At 38.3% G+C, this 18,716-nt stretch overlaps 1 protein-coding gene across 3 annotated transcripts in view; it reads right to left on the bottom strand.

Annotated features, from left to right (window-relative positions):
* Positions 1–18,716, bottom strand: part of EPB41L4B (erythrocyte membrane protein band 4.1 like 4B) — a 172,858-nt gene that overhangs the window by 100,252 nt on the left and 53,890 nt on the right. For all 3 annotated transcript variants that reach the window (XM_055705548.1, XM_055705550.1, XM_055705549.1), the window contains 5 exons: positions 16,751–16,855; positions 8,742–8,784; positions 6,418–6,496; positions 3,744–3,788; positions 2,920–2,972 (listed from right to left, as the gene is read on the bottom strand). In XM_055705548.1, coding sequence (XP_055561523.1) covers positions 2,920–2,972; positions 3,744–3,788; positions 6,418–6,496; positions 8,742–8,784; positions 16,751–16,855 — 325 coding nt within the window. The remainder of the gene's footprint in view (positions 1–2,919; positions 2,973–3,743; positions 3,789–6,417; positions 6,497–8,741; positions 8,785–16,750; positions 16,856–18,716) is intronic.

Below are 18,716 nucleotides of genomic sequence, written 5' to 3'. Positions count from 1 at the left end.
AGAGCCACAACACACACATCAGCATTGAGGACTTCAGGAGAAAAAAACTAAGAATATGAAGTTTGATGTTTTGACAACCATCTAGGAAAAACATGAGAGATTTCTCTACTAGTTAACTGAGAGAGAAGGCGGGGAATGAAGGCTGACTGTGCCATGAAGAGGATGTGTAAGGATGAGAAGAATCATAAGCATGTAAGACAAAAGATACGCAGAGAAGCTAGGGCAGAAATATTAGGCAAAGGAAAAATACCACCCTTGTTTCTCAATAGCTGCACTCACTGTATACTCACTTTCAGTCAAACAAACCATGTCATCATTGTGATCTCAAAGAAACAAGTCTTGAGAATAAAAGCCAGTAAGTCTCACCAGCTCAACACAGGGTAGAAGGGCAGCGGAAGAAGGGGGAAGCACGGGCTCCACACGGGTATGCTCAGCCATCTTCCCTGATGGAATTACACTCCCCGAATGCCTCAGCAGTACTATTTTTCAGCACAAACTCACAGCAGAGGACCCATCTCTTCATTTGCAGTTCTATGACAAAGTGTCATGCTTTCACATGCTCCTTCTCTGGTCTTGTTTATGGGGGCAGGTGGGTGGGGGGTGGGTGGCGGGCAGGGAGAGTTGTAACATAACATGTTTATATACATTATCCATGCTCTTAAATAAATAAATGCATAAACTAGGGGACATTTTAAAAAGGCATTTTCCTAGAAAGTTTTTGAGAACTGCAAAACCATGGTTACTTGTAAATATATTGATTCTTTTGCACAGAAGAAAAAAAAAAAAAGAGCTATCCCATGAAGATGTCTTATGGTTAGAACTGACCACTGGAGAACTGAGAAAAAGTCTTCCTTTTGAGTTTAATTAGCAGTTTCAAAAGTATACCTGGTTAAATCCGAAAGCCACGCAAGACTAACGAGGTAGTTAAAAAAAATTATTCTAACAGTGACGATTCAAGTTTGATTACAATCCTTCTGTAGCTAATAAACCCTAAGTGAAGCCTACAACTATGTATCCGCTTCACAAGTTACCCCATACTACAAATTGATGTTATTTGTTACAGAAGTTCCTTCATGGAACTAGCAACAAACCAAAAATTTATGTTTGAAAGATGATTCACACAAAAAGCCAGCCTTGGAAACTGTTGTTTGAAACCAAGAATTACCCTAATAGAACAACTTGATAAAGAAAATGTATGAAGTTCAAAGCTGTGCTGTGAAGAAAAAGGCTTTTCTTTCAGAGAGCTTAGAATACCATTTCTTAAATAATTATTTATGACTTTTTCTTCACTCTTGGAAAAGCCACACTAAGGAGCAAGATCAGATTTTCAGAGTAAATGTAACCTGCTGAGGAGGGCATAACCATTTGATATTTCTTTAAACTCTTTTGCTTAATTAAGTTTCCAATGTCAATAAGATGTAACAAATGTTCTACTACAAAACACTGATCATAACATATATCAACAGAGATAATAAATTAGTTGTAATAATGAAATAATTTTAGAGAAACTTCTTGTGATGATGTCAAAATAGTGGAAAAATGAAACTGGAAAAAAAGACACCAGAAAAGTAAAAAAGTATGTTCCCACAGATAATGCAAAGAAGTGCTAGTTTTGGTACCTAGTTGGAGACATTATAAACATGATGTATGGCTACTGTATTACATTTACAGAATAATCACAGGGGTCAGTTACTACCCAAAATGTTGAGCCATCACACTATTATTCTTTGCTTGGTTTTCTCCTTGCTTAGACCAGGGGTAAGGTTACCAGTGTTTTTACCTGCGAAAATGGAAGCAACGAATCAAATATGGGCTCCAAATTTTCTCCACCTCAGAAAGACAGAGCTTGCCTGCAGCAGTTGTTCGCACACCTAACAATGACAGCTGTGCCATACTGGTGCAAAAAAATAACCCACTGCCTTAAGATCTACAGCTGTTGCTGTCTGGAACAGAATTCTTAGTTTTGCCTGTCAAGTCCACCTAGAATCACCAGGTTATCTCCACTGCTGTACTAAACTAAGAGACTGTGCCTACGCACTCCGTGTGCCACTGCTAGCCACCAGAGGAATAGGAAGAGTGTTTTTAATTTTGATTCATTTTGCTGCTGATATGCCTAGAATGGTCCAGCTCACTGCATTTACTTTTTTAGAAAAAAAAAAAAAAAAAAAAAAAGAACTTTACTTGAGCTTCATTACACAAGTTTCTTTCCCATCTACAAAACAGTCTGAAATGGCATGAATATTTGTATTGATGTGTTTGCAGCAATAAAAACCCAAACCTTCTTCCTACAATAAACTAATCAAACCTAGTGTCCTAGGATGCTTTTTTTTTTTAATCTTGTAACCCTTGGTCCTGACACAGAAGTAATCTTAGTTCTCACCTTCCCATTTAAGTCCCTCCTCTCCAGTGCACCTGCCACCCCCTCCTTCCTGCCCTGTAACCATCTCCCAGGTCACACCACAGAGGTTTGCTCTCCCAAGCACTGGCCAGGCAGCGGGAAGCCCATGTTCAAAGCTACACCTGCAGGGACACACCTGCATGCTGAAGGGCCAGCTGGCTCTCCAGGCTGAAGTGGTAAACTGTGCACACACCACAGCCTCTGCCTCCGTGGGGAACTACCTAGGGGCACTTCCTCCCTGGTCAGCCCCTGGTTTCCATGAAACCTTCCATGAAACCTTTGTCTCCCCATGCCTTTAAGGCTCCTTTGCCTTGGCAAGCGTGCCAATGTTGGCTACTATAGTTTAGTAGTTATGATTGGAAGGCAGGCAGGAAAGTGATCTCCCTCAAATTCTTCTCCTCAGGTAAAGGAATGGCATTTACATATGACCAATGAGAAAGCGTTAGTAACGGAGTGAAAAGAGACTAGAAGATGAGTTTTTTTAATACATCAAGACAAACTACTTCCAAAAAATTGCATACCTTGAAGACACAGAGCTGCTAGTTCAACAGCAGTTTCATACGGGCATTTCAGTCTTAAAAAGAAAAAAAAGAAGCTATAAAAATCAGGTCTTTTTTCTCAGTGAAATCCTCTTGCAATAAAGTTTAAAAGTAGTCTGATATAAGAAATGGAAACATTAACTTCCACAAACTACTAATGATATGAAACATCTACAATCTATTTTTACTTGCATGATTATTTCCTCATTTGGTACATCCTAATTAGCACTAAACACATGATATGTTCCACCATAAAACAAGCTTGAAATAATAGAGACAACATTAAATCAACTAAGAAATCATTTTTGCTTCAACGCTATTTTAGAACATATAGTTTTAAGGAGTTTTTTGTAATTAAAAAAACATACAGCAGGTGTGAACTTACAGGCCTAGGTGAGACTATAAACACATGAAATATTTTTACAGGCTTGACCTGTACAGAAAGTGTTGCACTTCATCATCTTTTCCTCCTCTATTTTGCCTACCATACTGAAAAATATGGTAAGCCCATGTTACATTTTCAAGTCATAAAAATCAGGACATCAGGACAGTCTTTGCTCTCTTTATAAACTTCCATCACCTGGTCAATCCATCAAAGGTCTTTACTCATTCTATTTGTCAGTAATAAAGTCAAGGTGCACATAAAATCATGTATCTCTGCATTCTAAAGGGAAAAAAACCCGCATGTGGAACTGTAAATCACATTTATAATCTGTGCATGAATAAAATTTAAATAAAATTTTAAATCACTAAGAGATTAACTATTATAAATTAAATTACAGATGCAAGAGCAAAGAGGTACTTACTTCCCTGAAAGAATGTCTTGCCGGAGCTGTAATACAAACAGGTACCTGACAAATAAAAATTCAGAAAGTCAAAAGTATATATAATGACATCTTTCTAGCCCCAACGGCCAGAAAAATACCCCAATTCATTGAGTAGTCACAACATTTTAATTAACTTGCTTTTAAACAAAGGGTCTTCGGGATACATATTGCAACCTTCAAAGTGCCCACAGCTTTCACTAAAAACAAAAAGAGAACATTTTTCATTGTCCAAAGTCTTGCTGTTTAGGGATGTGCTCTATCTGAGCATTCACCACAGCAGCCTAAACGTTATTGACACTCCAATGTTCTCGTGAACTAGGTCTTGCCCAATTCAAGCAAGAATTGAACTACAGGATCTAGAGACAAAACACAGATAAAGGCATGAAGACTTCAGGGCTACCTTCTCAAACACAAAGAAAGAACATGGAAAAAGTCCAAACTGGGCAAAAGGAAGAGCTCAGACTGATATTTCATTCAAAATAGCAGAAAAGTTCTGAATAAAAGAAAATAGAAGAATTCCATAGAGCCCAGACATTTATTTAGGAGGCCAAGTAACAAATTACAGCCTTTAAATTGTAGTAGTATTTTAAGCTGTTGCTAATCTTCGGTTCTAGGTATGCTTCATGTTCTACAGCCACTCAAGAGTTGGGTTTAGAGGCATGTGTTTTTAAATTGGAAAAAGACAGTGGGTGAAGGATTCCACACATCCCCATTACTGTGCTAATTACGAAAATGTGATGTTTACAGTTTCACTATGAACTGGAATCTACTAGAAAATCTCCACAAGGAATTCCAAACATCCTTCCAATCAGGCCAGTTCATGGTTATTGTTAATTATTGTTTTTCTTCCTCCCCTTACTCCACTCCACTTCCACTTGGAATAGTTCTGAGAATACAGTTGTTAATCTTCACATTTTACTCAACACGTTACATGGAAAATATGATCCAGCCAGCATAAAGACTCTTAAAAAAACAACAACATTCAAAATTACTTTCCCCAGTGAAAAAGAAAAATGCAACTATTTGTTCACTGTAAAATCAATTTCCAGCTCAGTTTCATTTTCCTTCCATAGTTTCACAGAGGTCTTCTGTCAAACTTATCATAATAAAAAAAAAATTGTTCATAATACTGAAAATTTAGCTGACTAAAGTGTTTTTCTAATTAAAATAGTCTTCTGAAATGTCACCTTTCAGCAATAATTACATCACAAAGCATGAGAGTTTAATACTTCCAGAGGAAATGTCTTACTTGATCACAGCAATGATCACATAGCTCAGAAACTGACATCTCGCAGTGACTAGGATCATACGCTTCAAAGGATTAAGCAAGAAATCTTGTGGTAGGCAGTAATGGAATAATTTGACCACTGGGGAAATATAATACTTGTCAGACATGCACCCTGATGTATGAAGACTTACATCAATTTTCAGAAAATATATATCATTCCTACTAATTTAAGTGATTTTCTCATTAGAGATGCCCCAAAATCATCCAGGTTTTTGGATTCTCTTAAGACCTTATACTCAATTACATAAGTGGCAGGGAAATCTATAGGTTAATTATGCATTGTATACGAACAGACCCTTTTATTGAATTAACACTGCTGCACTAAACTGATAATGGATATTAAAGCCTCCATGTCAGTATCATAAGGTGGTGACAATTAGTTCTGGTGTTGTCTTGGGCAGTGAAAGAAAATACACAGTCAACACAGCAGACAGGAAAGAAGACAGTAAACATATGCCTGCAGTGGTAAGTTTAATGTAAACATCACATGCACATGAACCACAACAACCAAATCTTTAAACACCTTACGCTGATGGGAAGAACACTGATTATTGCCATGCAAATTAGAAGACAAAGTGCCCTACGGTGAGAAACTGAACAAAAAAACCCCACAAGATAAAATAACATTAAGATAAATGAGTACTATACAAAGATGACACAAAGCTGGCAGATACTAAGCACAGCTGCTCCTTTCCCAGTTTTCCGAATATCCTCTAGATCACACCAGGATGCTACAAACCCAGTAAGGTATAGTCCTCACAGCCCAGAAAACAGTCCACCAGATTGAAACAAAAGACCTCCAGGTATTCTAAGGTGACTTCATACAATGCAGTCTTTACACCTCTTGCACCACAGAGAACTTGTGGGGAAGTGGAAGAGATTCAATCAACCGTTAACCAAGAAGTAAAGCTGTCTATTGCCCACAGTTCTGTGGCCTTTGTATTATTATTAAATCACCCCAAGTCTTGGAGCAAGGGGGACACAGCAGAGCACTGGCATTTTAACAGGACACAGACATGGTGGGAAATCCTCTCAGAGGTATGGCAGGTGTCATTGGTGTAAAGAGCAGCTGTCTCCCAGCTGCAGCCCTCCCTACCCAACATTGCCTTTATTTGCAAACTTCAAAGAATAAGAACATAGCATCTCCTACACATTAAAACACTTGGAGAAACTCATGAATGGGTTTTGGCATCAAGTAAAAAAAAGATGATGTTTCTCTGACAGTAGGAAAACACCTAGGAAGTCAGACAAAATGACCATTCTTAATAAGAAAGCTCAAATCACCTGCTTACAGTACCCCCATGTACCTTAGATGTCTTATTTACCACTCTGCCAGTCCCCCAGTTAACCATGCACAGTTCCTACCTTGTAAACTCCTCATGAAGGTTGTTCGGTTCTGATGAATAGTACTTAATTCGAAAATGCAACGTGTACGGAGGTCCAACTGTATATGCAGAGATTTTAAATGGGGAAATAAGAGTTTATACTAGTTGTGGTTCTGCAAAGGCAGAACAACAGCCACCATCCCACAACCCAAGAAACCCAAAATGAACTATGCTTTTCAAATTCTTCAAAGCAGCAAATATTTCATGTTTTTAAATTTAAAAATGCATGCAATAAAACCCCTAGATGATTTCCATAGTTCACGATACTCTAGTCATTAGGTTAATCAAGCAATAGTCTATCTGGCAAACACATTTTTGTTCAGGTGTGCCCAGCAGCACACTGTGGATGACAGCAAGTTCCAGGTACACTGCCTGTTGCCAGGGGCAGAAGAAGATGGAATGGAAAGGAAGAGGATGATGCTTCTTGTTAAAGAGGCACAAACACATCTTAAAAAAAAAAAAAAAAAAAACCCCCACCAAAAAACCAAAACAACCACCCAAAAGATCAGTTTTTGACTGATACACGTGAATGAGAGACGGTAAATTAAGGTGAAAAGTGCTGGAGAGGACTCTAGAAGGCACCCATGAACATAGAAAGCTAACAAATTCCATGAAGTGAAGTTGCAAGAATTGTTTTCTAACCACCTTTCAGAAGGTGAATGCTAGGTCTGACTTTCCACGTAACAGAGATAAACCAGTACCAAACTACCATGAGACTATAACAAATGTATCCTTGTCTGCCTAAGCCTCATCTTCCAGACCAACAGCCTGCTAGTGTATTAAGTGCTGGAAAAATGATTCTTTTTCACACCTTTCTAAGGTCTTCTGTAACACCAGAACACAGTATATACGTGCTTATTAATGATCCATTCTACTAGACAATGTGCAGCCAAAACTCAAAATAATTAGGGCTTTGACACTGCAATGATAGCTCCTAGAAAACAGATTATAGCACCCTAGGCTGACAGTTTGGCAACACTGGTAGGGTCTGCATCAGCAAGATGATGGCTCCTACCTACCCGCTGCTGGGAAAAAGAGCAGTGAGCAACATCCATTGTTAAAGAGAAACCCTTGTGAAGGCACCTGCTGAAGACAAGGCAAAAGTATCCTGTTGTGAGACACACCTTTAGAACACTCATCAAACTGCTTCCCTCTTCCTTGTTCCCCAGGGCAGGGCTTGGCCAATTGCTTTTCAAAACAGGCCCTTCATAGATTAAACACAAACAAAACAGTCCAACTAAACAAGTCCAAGGTGTTACAGAATTGTTGATTTTCCACATTTTAAGACATATCAAGAAAAAAGACAAAGCTATTACAGAAAGTGCACCTGCAAATCACTTAGTCACTTAAGGTAAAGCAGTCTGCGATGTGATGAAAAGGCGAGAGAAAGCCAACCACTAAAACCCGGCCCATGGCAGCTATCTTTACCATCTGTTCTAGGAGACTGACACCCATGCACCATGGGCTGAAAGCAAACTGTCCTAAAGGCCACTGAAGAACTCCTCCACCATTTAAAAAAATCATCTAGATATTTGGATCATTATCAGAAAGAAAGGCAAACCACCGCTGAAGCAATCAAGACCCATCTCTGTGAGGTCCTGCAAGGGGGTCAACAACTTCCTTGCAAAATGCTTATTATCATCTCATAGAAGCAATATTATCAGTTGGGCTATGGCTGTTGACAACTGCAATATATTAACAAAACACATTAGTGCTGATGCTGTGCTGTATTGTACCCAAGGTTGCAACCAAATTGTTAAGAGATGAAGGAACAACTTGCCTGCCTTAGCCAAGCTTCACAAAAAACTCAGTAGACAAACCCAATTTCTTCACCCAAAACTCCCTTTGATGAAACAGAAGGTATTTCTGCTAATTTTATTTATAATACAGGAAAAAAAAGGTTAACCATTACACAATGAAGTATTTTCCATTTACTCTTTGGAAAAAAACCCAACCAACAAACATCAGGAAATCCATTCTGGATCAGAAGTGGTGACAGAAACCATGATCTGTGTCCAGGCAACCTGATTTCATAGATCAGACTGAAATTACCTGGTAACCTACTCTGCCTTAGAGAAACAGCACATTTTATGAGGGCTACTGAAGGCTGGTTTGTTGCTTGTAAGTGCTCCTGCATTTAGACATGATATAGTCAGCCAATTAACTATTAAATTAAATCTATTTCCTAAGAAATATTTATTCCATTAAAGACCATATTTAAACACTCATAATCATGTTCAAATACTCTAATTTCAAATTCCTATAGGAAATAACAAAATAAACAGGCAGAGACATGGTACTCACTTTTTATTTGCTTCTTAATGAATTTTGAATGGTCCAACCAGTGCTAAAAGAAGAAAATCCACATTTTAGAACAGTCCCATTTCAAGATTTTGTTGGCACAATGAACTAATTACAGTAAAATTTAACAGAAAAAAACACCCACTTTTAAAAAGGAATATTGCCATATGCGTTTGCTAAACTTCACATTTTTGAAAGTGTTTATTCGTACATTTACCAACTTACCTTCTTTCATGAGGAAAGCCTAACTTAGAAATGCTTCAGCCCTGCCAGGGAAGTTTCACTCTTCCAGAGAGGAAACCTCAAAACCCAAACCCACAAAGTAGTGGTGTGCAAGGAGAACACTCTTTCGTCCCCAGGTTTAACTATTGCCCAGGTGGCCCCTGAGGAGAGCAGGCCAAACCCCCTGCGTTTCATTCTCCTTTCAACTCCACTGTCTGACAGCAACCCTCCACATCCTGTACTATTCTGCCTTCCATTGCTCCATAGCCAAGGTTTTACAAGAAGAGGATGAAGACTTAACCTCTACTAAATGCATTTGGGTAACACTGATGCAGATCCTCCACCCCTTTTTCAACTAATGGCAAAAGGTCTTGAATAGATGCAACTATGATGACAAAAAAGCTTGCTTCTCAGCAAAGTTTATGCACTCTCTCATCTGTGCAAACTGCATCTACAGAAGAGTAGCAATAAATACTCTCCAATGTAAATTTAGCTTAAATTTTTGACTGTCTCTGCACAATGTCCTACACAAGGCTGCAATCTGATTTGAAGCAACTCCATGTAAATAAATGCTTCTGTCACACAAGGTAATAAAACAGTATTTGGGTTTTCTTGAAATAGATGCTTTTCTATCTTTATGAATATATTAATTTTAAAAGAATAACCTAGGTACTATGGAAAAAAAGTCTTAGAAAAAACCATCCCTTCCTCCCTACTAAAGCATTCATGCTTTCAGAAAGAGGAGAACCTCTGAATGACTACTTACCATTCCACTAGCACTGTGATACCATGACTAAATAAATGCGTAAAACCATTTGTTGCATGGTAATGCTGGTATTTATTTACTAAGCATGCCCTAAGCAAAAATTTATTTATCACAGGTACAGAAGAGTATAGATCGAAAGTCTGACAACTTATGACCCTTGAGGTAAATAAATCTCACAAAAAGAGAGAGAGAAAGAAAAATGGAACAATTATTCTGAAGGTGCTTTTATTTGCGTGATACTTGCTAGACTCCCTTAGGTGAGGCTGCCAAGGAATCCATCCTTAGAATATAAGAAACTCTACCAGAGTGGAAATAAAACATTAAAGCAGCTCATACAAATATATTCCTTAAGAGTGCAAGTAATCTATTCTGTCTCTACTTTTCTCTCAGGAAAAACCACACCAGAAACCACAGGAGTTCACAGCAGCTTTGTGAAATTTGAAATTTTTGATAAGGAAAAAAATATCAACATTGAAACTTTGCTTTTTTACTGAAATTATACAAATTGTTACTTTCTTACCTCCAGGACAGATTAATTTTTTTATGCTTCAAATACCTAGCTACAAAAATGTCTCTCTCCTCAATATTTATTTTGGCTAAAGATAAATCACTCGCAAAGACAAATATACTGATTCCCTTAAAAGAAAAGTTTATTTTCACAATAAATAAATCCAGACAGGAATAATACCTATACTACAAGTAAAAATCCTCCAATAACTTTTCATCTGTGGTTCATGTTAGCACCATGTTCAGAAATAAGCACCACACCATCTGAACTGCAGTAACTCCCAATTAAATAACGATCCAATAGTCCCCATCTTGAATGTGGTGTTCTTAAAACTCAACTAACAGCAAGTTTCGAATTGATTATTTGTAAGTGTAAACACTTCAAAGAAGGTTTAAAAATAACTAATAAGACTCTGGGAACTACTTGTGCAGACCATTATATGAGACTATAGCCTAGACAGGAAACCATCATTCATTCTCTGTACCCAAGCAGCCAGGGGCAGACTGCTCCAGGAGATAAACCACAGCAAGCATTAAATTCATCTCTCTTCAGAAGCAAGAATGAGCTGCTGTTTTACTTCCATCCCACATTGCACATCATAGCTGTGTGTGATGTGGCTATGACACAGAACACAAACTAAAAATACAGAGGTAGACCATGGACTGGCAGTATTATTGGCCCAGAGTTCCCAGGCCTGGCAGTTTTCATGCAGATTTGCAAACCAACACCATTTTAAAAGTCAGGTATTTTGTGCAACTGTGAAAATCGGGCTGAATCTCAACACTCCTTTGTCTCAGGTAATGTCAGAGGGCTGCTTCACACTAGAAATCATACCAACTTTCCAAATGTCCTTCTGATCTCAAAAGATTTCATAGCATTTTAGTTGAAGCCAGAAAAAGGTTTGGGCTTGGCTACATACTGCACGCTGACTCAAGAACAGGAAAGTAAAAGCAATGAATTCTGAAGTCTCACCAGGAAGATTAATAAAACCAGAGGGAACTTCTCTCTCTCAGCACCTATGACTGTACTCTGCCTGTCTTGTGCTCTGGCAAAACAACTTGTGCATCATTTCAGGATCCAAACTCATCGAAGAAATTTAACTATGTATGTCACAGTGTAGGACCGAAGCTGACCACAGCCACTTCAACCATACAACGCCACACTCCTCAGTCTGGACTCAGAAGTACCAGTGCAGAACAAGGAGGAGGAAAGAGATTAATTGGTTTAGGGCTCTGTTGTGATAGGAAGACAGTGTCTAAGCTACTTTGCCCACAGTAAGGGGAAAAAATCCCCAAACGTGGTCAAACTGCAGGTAGCCAAAGTTCTATGATTACTTTAGAATAGAACGGAACAAACATTTCAGTTGGAAGGGACCTACAATGATCATCTAGTCCAACTGCCTGACCATGCTATCAAGGGCACTGTTCAAATGCCTCTTAAACACTGACAGGCATAGGGCATTAACCACCCTCTCGGTAAAGAAATGCTTTTTAATGTCCAGTTTAAACCTCCCCTGGCACAGCTTCGAACCATTCCCATGCATCCTGCCACTGCATCCCAGGGAGAAGAGATCAGCACCTCTCTTTCCACTTCCCCTCCCCAGGGAGCTGTAGGGGAACTACACTGAGGTCACTCCTTTAATTCTGTAAAGTAAATCGGAACTTCAAATGCTGGATTAACTACCATTTATTCCTGTTTAATCCCAGTATCATTTATTTTCTTTGCCAAATGAATACCGTTTCCTATGGTATTAACTGACATAAAACAGTAGACTGGTTGGGATTCATGTGTTGAAAAACACACACCAATCAATTCCATATGAAAGAAACACCGTCTAAAAAAATAATTCTTAAAATACTGGAAGCAGGGTGCTCTCCTGGTGATCACTCATTCGAACTAAATGAAGAGGAAAAAATAAGCAACTCATTGCTTCGTAAGTGGCAGCAACCAGTATCTTCTCAAAATAGTCACACAGCAAGGGAAAGATGTATTTGTGTCAAGATACAACAAATAAACTATAGCTACTACAGCAGTCTATGTAAGGACCACAGTGACTGCCAAATGAAGACTGAAAGGGAGAGTACCGCAGGTTGACACAAACCATCACACACCTGACCTCTGCAAATTCCACTGCCTCTCTATTTGCTTCCTAAAAGAATGAAAAACTCTTATCTTGATCTATACAGCCCTCAAAGCTGACCTGAAAAGGAAAAAAAACCCTTGTGTTTGATCCTTTTGGGTTAGCTTGCTTTACTGATTTAAAATGCACAAAGAATGTCTTGAATACGCCGTTTTCCCTTATGCTTACTTATGTGTTTAACTATCAGCAAGGCAAAGCCCATTCTTACTGGAAGTTTTATTTGCCCTTTGAAAAATACTGCTTAAATGCTTTCTCAAGCCTTACCTGGAGATACAGGAGGGAGAACTGTGCTAAATGTTCAGGTTCAGAAAAGAAGGTGTGCTAAACAAAAGCTGGCACCTTTAAAACCTGAAGTCAATTATCCCTTCCAATACCTTCTTTCTGTCCGATTTCCTAGGCACCTGTATCATACCAAGCTGACTGCCATGAACCACATCATCTTCTAAAGCAGAGGATAAAAATGCAACACATGGGAGGAAGGAATAACCAAAAACCAATGAATAAACCCCCTACCTGCTAAACCACAGTTTGGGGACTTCTTTACTTTACTTTAAACGTATAAAGTTTAAAAGTAGCAAAGGAGAAATTTTCCTTTCCTCTTTTCTTCTGAAGGTCACCTTTTAAGTATTACTCAACATGATCAATCCTTCTGTTCTGAATTCCCATAGAACAGGGAGGGGGCTGGGAGGGTATCCATGTTTTGCTATCACAGGACAGACAATTGCAACAAAGAATGCAACTGAAGAAATGGCGATATCTATATCCTGAGAGAATCCTACAATATATTGCAGGTCATAAGAAGCTGTAAAGCACAAACCTCCTTTTTCTAATGATGATCTGGAATAAGAAACAAAGAAAGGACAAGCCTGGACAGAAGACAAATAAACATTAGCTATCAGCAGCCTAAAATTAATGTCAAATATCCAAACTAACCATAGAATATGTTGCATATGACCAGTTTCTGCAAAGAACAATAAAATACTTGCTCATGGCAACTTAACTTCGATAGTATGGTCTCACAAGATTTTATTACTGCTTTTTCCAGCCTCAACTAAAACTTTCAAGGCCTCCAGCTTTGCTTGCACCTCATAGTAAAAGTAATTAAAACCCCAGTAAGCTTTGCATTTCTTCTAAACCACTGCAGAGACCTCCTGCGTAAGACTGACACTCTTCAATCACCCCAAGCACTACTTCCCTGTTTAAGTCCTGTAACAGCTGAACAAGAAATTATTTCTTTAATTCCCGCTTCCTTCCTTCACTCCTCCTCTCCTTCTCTTTCTCTCCCTTCCACAAACAGGAGGAACAGAAAAGGAGACCAGGGGTTTTGTTACAAAACAATGGAAACACTTGAAGGACCTTAGAATGTTTCCAGACTTGCTACAGTTGTCCTAGAACAGTGGTCTCCAAACTTTTTTGAGAGCGCTAAAGGTAAAGAAGTTTTTGAGCACACAATATATGCATATTTATAAATAAATTATACAGATGCCCCACTGTACTACTATATTACGCACATTATAAAACAGACAGGAAAAGAGAAATTAAAAAAGGATGAGTATGATGGAAGAACCACCATTAAAATAACTGCAGAGCACAAAGTCTCAGGAATTTTGTTACTGAGTCTGGTAGAAAAAAAAGAGTTGGTCCAAAGCCATTATTAATGCAACTACAGCAAGATGCAAGTTTTATTGCTCACTATAACCTGTAAATTGTGATCAGTCAAGGTGCTGAAGATGAGCAGGCAATGTATCTGTGCCGCTTTTTAAACCTCACTTAGGAAAAGGTTTTCCACTAGATCAAGTTCTTCCAAACACTAACAACACTTAACAACCCCTCTGCCCCTGAGTATTTCACTTCTGGAGTTAATAGCAGATAACTTAAAATACAGCAGTACACAAAGTTTGCTTTAGAATAAACTACTAGGTGATTGTCTACATCCTTCTATTCACGGGTATCTTCAAAGAGCACAAGATGCAAACTGATGTTCACTGAATAGTCTTTACAGTATTTTCTGTCTTACTGCTGACACCTTGCTTTTCATAACTTTGTTTTTTGGTTGTACTGAAAATTTATTTGTTTGGGGGGTATTAAAAATAAGCTGTTCAAACACAAAGTTTTTTTCTCTTTCAAAGCACTTAAGATGTAATTCTGATTTTCCTTCCTAAACCACAGCTATCAATACTGCTTGTCCCAACTTTGGCAAAGTTACAGGACTGCCAAGAAACAAAAGCTGCTGTCCTTTGAGCCACAGAAGCCATCTCCACTATTCAAAGACTACTCTAGGCTCTCCTTATTTATAATGGTGGCTTAAAGATGTTTAGCACTTAACAATACATAAAAAAGAGAAAGGCTTAGAGCCTCAAGGAGTTTACACAACTTTAATCTCCCAGTCCTGCAATTGCCACTGTGTGGCTGGAGCTGGCCCTAAGCAGAAGCACATGGAGGCTATGCATTACTTGCTATACAAATTAAATGAGTGGGTCACAAGTTCAAAACAGACCAAGGAAGGCTGTTAAAGCATGGAACCTTTTTGCACAGGGTGCTGAGGAAGATAATAAACTTGTGCCTTGAAGCTCTCTTAGGCTCTACTTTCTGCCCAACTTGAGCCAGACCAAAAAAAAACCCAGAGAAAACACAAACGAATGAGAGCTTTCAGCCTGGCACTCCAGTGAAAGTGAAGAACTCTGCCCTCAACACTCCTCTATAATCCAGGAAACCATAACCCTGCTCCCAAAGGCCTGCAACCAGGGTTGGCTTTTTTAGGCGCCCCAGAGTCTATTCATAGCCCTTAACATCTACAGTTAGAAGGATATGATTTACTTCCCCCTCTAATACAGAGGGAAGAAATAGCACAAAAAGCTAAAATACTTGCACATATAGGCACATTTTTTCCCAAACTCCAGGGACAGAGCTATCTACAGAAAACATACTTGCTCAAATCTCTGCTTCATCTTTCTTAACATTCAAAAGAGCCCTTCCATTTTGCAAAGATGAAAGAAAATGAGCATTTTCTGGTTCCTCAGCCAGGTCTTCTGCTTCTATCTTTTCTCTTTCTTGCTAGGAAAGGAGGTTTCACCCTCCCCTTCTGCTTCCCTTCTTTCAGAACATTACAGATTGGTAACTATTCCTAGTTACCAAGATCCCAATTAGGTGATTTGACAATCAGTGACAATAGAATATGTTTTTCTTATTATAAGCAGGCTCTGCCCTATTAGCAGTGTCTTTATGATCAGGTCCATCAGAGGACACCCAATGTATGTAGTATAAATTTTATCAGGAACACTCACACATAACTTCCTAAAAACGCCAAACCCATTACAGATATACTTCATTTAAACATCAGTTCCCAGTGATAAATACATACCCTTAAATTAACTGGGATATCAGAACAATGTTTAAATAGATTATACCAGTTTTCCTTAAAAGGATAGATTCCCTTTCTCAATATCAAGTCGTTATAATATCTGGACAGGTTTCGTGTTTGTTGTTTGAAGCTATTGGTAAAACACAGATGATAGTGCAGCTGGTAAAACACTGATCTGACCTATTGACATTGACCCAAGCTTGCTAGTGAATAAAGCTGAGAATTCGGAGATGATAAAGTTAGTACCCACATTTGACAAAGTATCAATATTGTGGGTATATTTTGACATTATTTTATTTTAATAGCACACAATACATCTGTCTTCTGTTGCTTTATGGAAAAAACATTTACATACTGACCAGACAGCCTAAAAGCAAACACTTGTTTTCCAAATCTGCATATTCTTTATTCACAACCCAGGTTGCTGCCATATCAACACCTCAGCACATAAGGTGAACGAAGAAAAAGATTAAGTATATAGCAATATGGTTTAACCACAAGGTTGCAGTCTTTTAACCCTATCTTATTAATGTATCTGTCTACTTGCATCTGTAAATACAATCCCTCCGCTTTTGATTTTCTTTTACCTGTAGATGCTGGAAGGCATTGGATAGGGGAAGAAAAGGAATTTTTTCCTCTATTGCAAACGAAACTAAAAAGCTACAGAGCAACACAATCTGTGCATGGAACAGCAAAGATAGGAATTAGAAGAAATGCTTGCTTGCAAGAGATTTAACCCACTTTTAATACCATGAACCTAATAAACATAAAGCACATTTTTCTTTACCCACAATTATTGCTTTTTCACTTATATGTGATCAATTCATGTGCATATCGTATAAAATAACACATGACTCGTTTATAGCATTTGGCATATGTGCAAGAACCAAACAGATCAGTTGTTTCAGCCATATGTCCCATAATGCCTACATCTTTCCCTGAAACTGCACCAGTAATTTATAACAGGCAACACAAACTACTGCAAAACATAACAATTAACTGAAGTTATACTTACTGTAACCTGGGAAGCATCCATGAATTGTAGGCCAAAGTAATCAGTTTCCACAAGGTCCAAATGATACACAATCTGGTCAAACAACTCCTGTCCCTTTGCATTTTTCTGTAACAGAAAAGAAAGCGTTTGTTTCTTTTGGTTTTTTTTTGTTTGTTTGTTTGTTTAATGGGTGGGCGTGGATTAGTTTGCTTGGGTAGGTTTCTTTTTAATTTCAAATGGGGGAGAGGATATGTACAATAGAAAATAATACCTAAATAGTAATTCTATTTATTCTAAAGGATTGCATTGACTTTCCTTTTTATTTTCTTCAAGAAGGACACAGTGACATGTTTTTTCTTGTCTGCAGCTATTCAAACAGCATCAAACTTCATTCTCAAAGAAAATTTTCAAATTTCACTGTAACTCAAAATGGAGGAAAGAAAGGAACGGCTTGTGTCCTGTAAGTGTCTTAAGTCACAGACCAAACATTTTAAAGCCAGGAAGCCAAATCCTCTCATAAAACCTCGCTTGACACACTGCCTGAAATCTGCTGACAGTTATCACGTATCGACTGCAGTCATGCAGTGCCATACCACTACTTGAGCTGCAAAATAAATTCTGGACAGCTTGAAAACTTGAAGAGTACTGCGAGGAAAATTAATGGTATTTGATAAGAATCCTTCAGTAATGTAGCTAACTCCTATCACAGTTAGTCTTTAAAAAGAGAAACAAAAAAGGCCAAAAAACCTCATTTACTTGCCATGCCATCTGAAACACATAGGCATGGAAACAAAACTAGCCCCAGTCATGGGCTTTGGGTAATAGTAGAAAAGTTAACTGATCTTAAAGCTAGGTGGCATTCACCTCTGTACTTGTTCTGAGGTTGAAACAAGAATTTAGATACCCAGTGCTTCAGCTTCAAGCACTAGAAACCAGCACAACTTTATACAGGAAAGTACAGAACTGGAACCACTTTTGTGCTTGTTGTCCTCTCATACAACTTTGAGGGTTTTTTTTTTATTATTTTTATTTTTTAAAGCTCTAACATATTAGGCATTCCCACTGCATCCCAAAATGTAGCAAGATTCACTGATTTCAGCCAAAAGAGCGCTACAGAGTCTAGTTTGTAAAAAGAACTGGAAGAAAGAAAGAAGAAAGAAGGCCTTTCGTTCGGCCTTCTGCATAAAAACAGCATTAATCCTAACATACAGAACTCCTGTCCAGGATTCAAAGCTATCTAAAATCTGTCTTTTCCCCACAACAGACAAGATGAAGAGTTTAATCTCTATTTTTCCAAGAGGGTCAAGCAAGCTTAGGTGTAGGTAACAAATCTTGAGTTTTTTAAGGGTTGGGTATGGGTGGGTGTAGTAAGGTTGTTGTTGTTGTTGTGTTTTTTTAATAACAAAGCAGAAGCACCGAATCTTACCAAATTTCAGGAACAGCATTAGGAGTTCCATTAAAACAAGCTTCAAAAACTTAAAACAAGCATTACATCGTCATCGTAAGATACTACTTTGTATTTTTGGGAGGCAGGGAGTGAATAATAGGCATTCTTAACCAAAGCTCAATGTGCAATTGAAGGCATATGAGAAGACAACAGCTTCTTAAAGCAGTACATTGCTAAGAAACCATCATCTCTGGTTTACAGCACGTATTATACATCTACACAGAAAGTTTGTTAACAAGTACACAAAACATTTTCTCCTATGTAGCAAATTCAGCACTTGTTAACAGAAGTCAAACCAAAGTACAACAGAATTTAAACTGCTCAAATGAGGGAGAAGAAAGCCCTCCAACACAGTAAAAAAGAAATGCCAAGACATGAGGAATTCACGGAACTAGGAAAAACTGATTTGGTGCCCTATGATCATTCTATTCCTGGTTGCTTGCTTTATGGCATTGACTACCAGTATGTTTAACTTCAACTGCCACACACCCAATAGAAATCAGAGAGCACACTCCACCTTCTGTACCCAAATAGTAGTTA

This window comes from Falco cherrug, chromosome 3 (genome assembly GCF_023634085.1).
Source record: "Falco cherrug isolate bFalChe1 chromosome 3, bFalChe1.pri, whole genome shotgun sequence".
Lineage (NCBI taxonomy): Eukaryota > Metazoa > Chordata > Aves > Falconiformes > Falconidae > Falco > Falco cherrug.
This window is presented reverse-complemented; position numbering and strand designations above follow the sequence as displayed.